This window comes from Branchiostoma floridae, chromosome 12 (assembly GCF_000003815.2).
Source record: "Branchiostoma floridae strain S238N-H82 chromosome 12, Bfl_VNyyK, whole genome shotgun sequence".
NCBI classification, from domain to species: domain Eukaryota; kingdom Metazoa; phylum Chordata; class Leptocardii; order Amphioxiformes; family Branchiostomatidae; genus Branchiostoma; species Branchiostoma floridae.
Window position 1 is genome coordinate 14,466,548 of NC_049990.1, and position 5,905 is coordinate 14,472,452.

General features: G+C 39.1%; 1 protein-coding gene across 1 annotated transcript in view; it reads right to left on the reverse strand.

The window, feature by feature from the left end:
* Positions 1–793: 793 nt before the first annotated feature.
* Positions 794–5,905, reverse strand: part of LOC118428179 — a gene marked incomplete at its 3' end in the record, with an annotated part of 6,882 nt that continues 1,770 nt past the window's right edge. The window contains 6 exon segments of the mRNA XM_035838172.1: positions 794–1,127; positions 2,132–2,227; positions 2,806–2,880; positions 3,966–4,070; positions 4,671–4,760; positions 5,671–5,745. Of these exon segments, the coding sequence (XP_035694065.1) occupies positions 794–1,127; positions 2,132–2,227; positions 2,806–2,880; positions 3,966–4,070; positions 4,671–4,760; positions 5,671–5,745 (775 nt within the window).

The following is a 5,905-nucleotide window of genomic DNA, read 5'->3' on the forward strand; positions in this document are numbered from 1 at the left end:
ACCTACAGACTGCGCTTGATTAGGATTTGCACCTGAAGGCTGTGCCTTATTAGGATTTGCACCTGCAGACTGTGCTTGAACTGGTTTCATACCTGCAGATTGGGCTTGATTAGGGTTTTTACCTGCAGATTGTACTTTATTAGGCTTTGCACCTGCATACTGTGCTTGATTAGGGTTGGCACCTGCAGACTGGGCTTGAACTGGTTTCAGACCTGCAGATTGGGCTTGATTAAGGTTTGCACCTGCAGACTGTGCTTGATCGGGGGTTGCACCTGCAGACTGTGCTTGGTTAGAGTTTGCACCTGAAGATTGTGCTTTATTGGGGTTTGTGCCTGCAGACTGTGCTTGATTAGAGATGGCACCTGCAGATTCTGCTTGTACTGGTTTCAGACCTACAGATTGTGCTTGATTAGGGTTTGCGACTGCAGGCTGTGCTTGGTTAAAGTTTGCACCTGCAGATTGTGCTTGTACTGGTTTCAGACCTGCAGATTGTTCTTGATTAGGATTTGCACCTGTAGACTGTGCTTGGTTAGAGTTTGCACCTGCAGATTGTGCTCCATTGGAGTGTGTACCTGCAGACTGTGCTTGATTAGAGATTGCACCTGCAGATTGTGCTTGTACTGGTTTCGGACCTGCAGACTGTGCTTGATTTGGGTTTGCACCTGCATGCTGTGCTTGATTAGGGTCCGCACCTGCAGATTGTGCTTGATTACTGCTTGCACCTGCAAACTGTGCTTGAGCTTGGTTTGCACCTGTGGGCTGTGTATGGTTATTGTTTGCACCTGTAGAATGCGCATGGTCATGGTTTGCACCTGTAGACTGTGCTTGATCATGGTTTGCACCTGCAGGCTGTGCGTGAACTGGGGTTCGACCTGAAGTCTCTGCAGGGACATGACTTGCGCCTACGCCTTGTCCTTGGGTTAGATTTGCTCCTGCAGCCTGTAGTAAATAAGTGTTTCCAATAGCTTTGACTTCTTCCAAGCCGTTGTCAACGAGATTGCCTTCACTTGTCTCATCGGGCACGTCCACATGTAACTCGCCCCAAAACCTCCTATTATCTTGATCGTCAGCTACTCTGTCGACTATCTCCGCAGCTAATCTGATGCCATTATTTCCGTTGGTGTTCGCTGAAAAAAGGCAGAACAGAAAATCTGGTCATACATTTGTAGTTCAAAATAGGTTAAAGTCCTTCCCGAACAAAATGGTGCTTAAGGCGGCGGAAATCTACATTTCTGTAGCCCTGGGCTACACACTGTTTCAGTGGGGGGCTATTCTACTGGTATTATTGCGTGGTCAACTACCATATTGTAAATGCAGAAATGTTCGCGGTGGTTTAATGTTCGCGGTTTTCGTGGCGGCTGCTTCACCGCGAATTTAAAACCACCGCAAATATTTTTCCATAACAGTAAGAGATTACAGTCTATGGTGCTACCGCGAAATTAAAACCACCGCAAAAAGTCCACTTTCCCGCTACCGCGAAATTGAATCCCCGCGAACTTAAATGCATTTACAGTACTCTCTTTAAGCGCTGAGTGATAAGCAAAGTAGAGTGATAAGCAAAGGAAGCAGTATATACTATCTTTAAAGCCTGTTGTATGACTCGGCAGGTCAGCGAATTCTTGACCTACCGACTGCAAAGTGAACACTCGTTCGACTTGGCCATTACACCGGTCATACATTTGTGGAATGATGCAAAATATGTCACTCTGCCTTGATTAAATCTAAAGCCATCCTAGCGATGGTTTATACATGCTCAATATAACACATTCCTTTGTTGGAGAATTCTTCTTCACAACTAGTCGACTCTTACTTGTTTACGTTTCATTGGCCTTTAGATATCTTTCTCAGAGCTTTTCGCTAGAGCACTGAATCTCGCCATCTGGCCGACATAGGTGGCGCTTTTGCGGCGAGAACACAATCCCAAACGTGGCCAAGTTCGTAACCCCCCCCCCCCTTACTTCACCAATTTGGTTTAACTTTTTTGGTCCAGACGGCCTCTTTGATCCACCGGATCCGCCTGTTATCTTCCCTGTCTATGACTTTGGCCCCCTTAGTGTTCCAAGAAGAAGAATTCTGCAATATCTTATATTCTACCAACTTAATAAAATCATTTTGGAACGTATTTCCTTACCTTCTAACGTCAACATTTCCTTGTGGATCGCCTTGATTTCCTTGATTATCAAGGCTGCCTCCTCCGATCCAAATTCTACCTCCACCAGGTCTCTTACTGTATTAAAAAAAAATCAAGTAACTTTTAGCGTTTCCGGCATCTAATGGTGAATAGATAGATAGTTAAATAAATAGATGGATGGATGGATGGATAGATAGTTGACTATATTAAAAAAAATTGAAATCCTCGCAGTGACATACAAGGCACTGAATTACGATTGATAGTACAAAGAAATTAAACTTTCCAACGAATATATAACAATGTAATGGTATAAAAGTGCAAGAGTTTGTTTAACAATTTATACATGGTATGTCATGTGTATAGTCTGAAACATTCATAATATGTAACAACTATATAAAATTTTGCAAATGTATTATGCTCATTTGCAAATAAATTGACTTGTATTTCTGTATGTTGGCCTTATTAGTGTAGCAATTTCTCTCTTATTACTGATTTTCTTTCTTCTGTTATCATATGTTATTTCGTATTTTATTGCGCAGTAGCTACTAATGTAGCATGAAAGTTCATCTGTGTTGATAAATAAAATTTAATGTAAGTACTGATATAGTTTGCATTCATTCCTTCAAATGAATGTGTGAGAGAAAGCCATGCCAATATGAATACAATCGACGTACATCTTTCTTCCTGCTCCGGGGACAGTTGGCCATAGATGTCTTTTAGTTCGGAAAGTCCGAGCTTGAACTCCAGATCTGTTAGAAACAATGTAAGGTTAATACGATATGCAGAGGAACACACTTTATCTAAACAAAACGGGAAAGGTTGTGAAATGTGAATGTATGAGCTGTGATGCCTTCACCGCAAGAAAGTGCCGGAGCATAACTAGTCTTCCTTCAAGTATAAAGTCATGGCAGCTCATACATTCGAATTTTATAGCAAGCAATCAAACGGAGACAACTCAAAAGAAACAGTGAGTGTTTACACAAAATACATGTGCTTTTCCTCTCAAATTTAATTCTCGATTTTAAGAAAACTTAATTTGAACAAAACCAACGTTTAACCCCAATACACAATACAACAATTTGTACAACCAAAAACACAAAACATAAACAACCCGCTGCATGCATTGCCGTAAGAAAACTCCGGGTAACGTTCTTTTTTTTTTTTACAACCGCTACTCACAAAGAAATTATGAAGATCCATCCCTAGCTTCTCGAGTTATGCTGTCCACATACATACAGACACACACCACAGCCATGCCTTACGACATTAACCTTCTTGGCAAGAGTAACTAGTCTAGAGCATTTTCTTACAGTACTAAATTTCAATTGACGAATGGGATACATGCATTCCATCTTTAGTCTCTACTAGGGCTGGGTAACGGTACAGAAAATTCAGGTCCAGAGGTCCGGTTCAGGTCCAGAGGACCTGAACCTTGACCTAATCCATTATGTGAAAACTTGTGAATGGACGACGCTTAAAACGCTGGCCCATTTTGCTACAAAGAAATTTATTTTGTGAGGTAGGCGTTATGATAACCCTACAAGGCTAACTACCTCTGTACGATTGACTGTAAAAGTTGATAAAAATGACCATAGAGTCTACTCTGCTTCGCTACTGTCATTAACCTAGACTAGTAACCCGAAAACGTGTAAATGCCTGATCATATAATTAGTTCATTTCCCAATCGGTCCAACATCCGCCCGGTTTTTCAGGACCGGTCCAATGAAAAAAAAAACGGTTTTGTACCAGTACACCGTACCGGTATCCAGCCCTAGTCTCTACTGTGCAGAGAAAAACGATATTTTGAGTAACGTTAAAAATGTTTAGTGCTAACCTTCCATTTCTGGATCCCATCCTTCTTTGGTATCCTCAACAAGATCCTCAAAAGCCTCTTCTTCTCCTCTGTTTAGTTGAAACGATTTTGGCAACTTTTCATTTGCTGAGTGAAAGATTCATAGCCAGAAATCAGTTTTCTAGGTTGCTTGATTTTCTTAACATGTGGACAGGTTTTCTTATATCAACAATTCTAGAAATAAAAAGAAATGAAAAATAAAGATTCTTTCAACAGGGATTCTTAGAACAATCATTTCTTTGAGAGATTTTCACTCCTAACAATTTCTAGAAATTCAAGTTTACATTTCTTGTTTTCATATCTGACAAGATTTGTTTCTTATCAAATTTAAGAAAATATTAGAATTTTTCCCCTACATTTTCTTACATTATATTACAGCCTGTAAGAAAAAAACAAGAAAATCGAGAAATAAGAATATGCTATAAGGGCAAATTATGGATCTTTCCCTTTGAGTAATTTGCCTATCGTCAAGCTATTCTCACACAATACTATACATTAAGGCTCGCTCCTGAAGCGTCGCCAAAAATGCCATAATTATTTTCAACTTGATTCATTTATCACCTTTGTCAACTTTCTGTGAAAATCCGAGAACCAAGAAATAATATGGCGTGTCTTTATTTACTTTTAATAGTTCTAACAGATCCTGATAACGAGGATAACATATCCGGAGCAGACTATTTCGCTCACCTTCTTTTTCCCTTTCGTATATTAATTCTGCAGCACCGAAGACCTCCTCTGCTCTGTCCGGCCCCATATTACGAACAAAAACTTGTCTTACTGGAAAAAATATATATACCGTGGACAAATAGATTAATGTGAGCAAAACATCAAAAAGAAAAAAATTCTGAAATAAACTTTATAATATAAACTTGGCAAATTTGTTTGCTCTAACATGGAAAATAATTTAATCATTTTTAATCAAGTTCAACTTTCAAGACCGGTACTTGTTCCTGCTATGCAGATGACGAATGAACGGAAAATATAAACTTGACAAACTGATCATCATTATTATCCAGGAACATAGAGGTACTGAGTATGACATAAGCAGTTATAGCAAATTGAAAATATGAGTAGAAAGGCAGCATTTTCGTAGTACCCCTATGCAGGAAACTCCTAGCATGGGTACCATCATGTTGTAGTAGTTCACTTCTATGTTCGCTTCTGCTACCCGTCTGGAAAACTGCATATTACTGAACAAGGTTTCCAGACGGAATGTCAGAGAAGCACCTGTATATAGTGTATAATAAACGTCGGAGCGAAGTACTGTCCGGGTGGTACCCAGGCTAGGATACAATACTACGCACACAATACTACTCATACCATAAGATTCGCCTCTGAGGCGTTGCCCAAACATTTACATAATCTAAGCAAATTGCTTCGTTTAGTGAATTATCATGATGACAAATATTTTTGGTAAATATCTTTGGTAAATAACGAAATATATACATTCATTCTTGACAAAATAATTTTCTACATTTTGGTGATATAGATGCAATATGGCCATTAAGGGAAGAACCACTTTAATATGAATATGAGAATAGACGTGTATATCATCGTTGCTTTCATCCAACACTCTTGTCAGAATAAAAAACAAGACTAAGAAGAAGAAGACATCAACAAAGACAATATATTTTGTGTCGGTGAAATATGAAATATTTAAACTAACGTGATAATGAATGACACTTACTCATTCCCATTTCCTCATTGCTCATCGTTTTTAGTTTTCTCTCGATTTCTTCAACCTGGAGCCGGAACAATATTTCTGCACGAAAAGATAAAATATTCCAGCTTCATGAAGACTTTATAGTATAAGCATGGTATGATTTAAAATAGATAATATTTGTGGTTAAGCTGCAGAGCTCAAGAAGTTATCGAAGTTAAAATCTTTATGCAAATTGGTATGTCTTTTCCTGTCCTGTGAA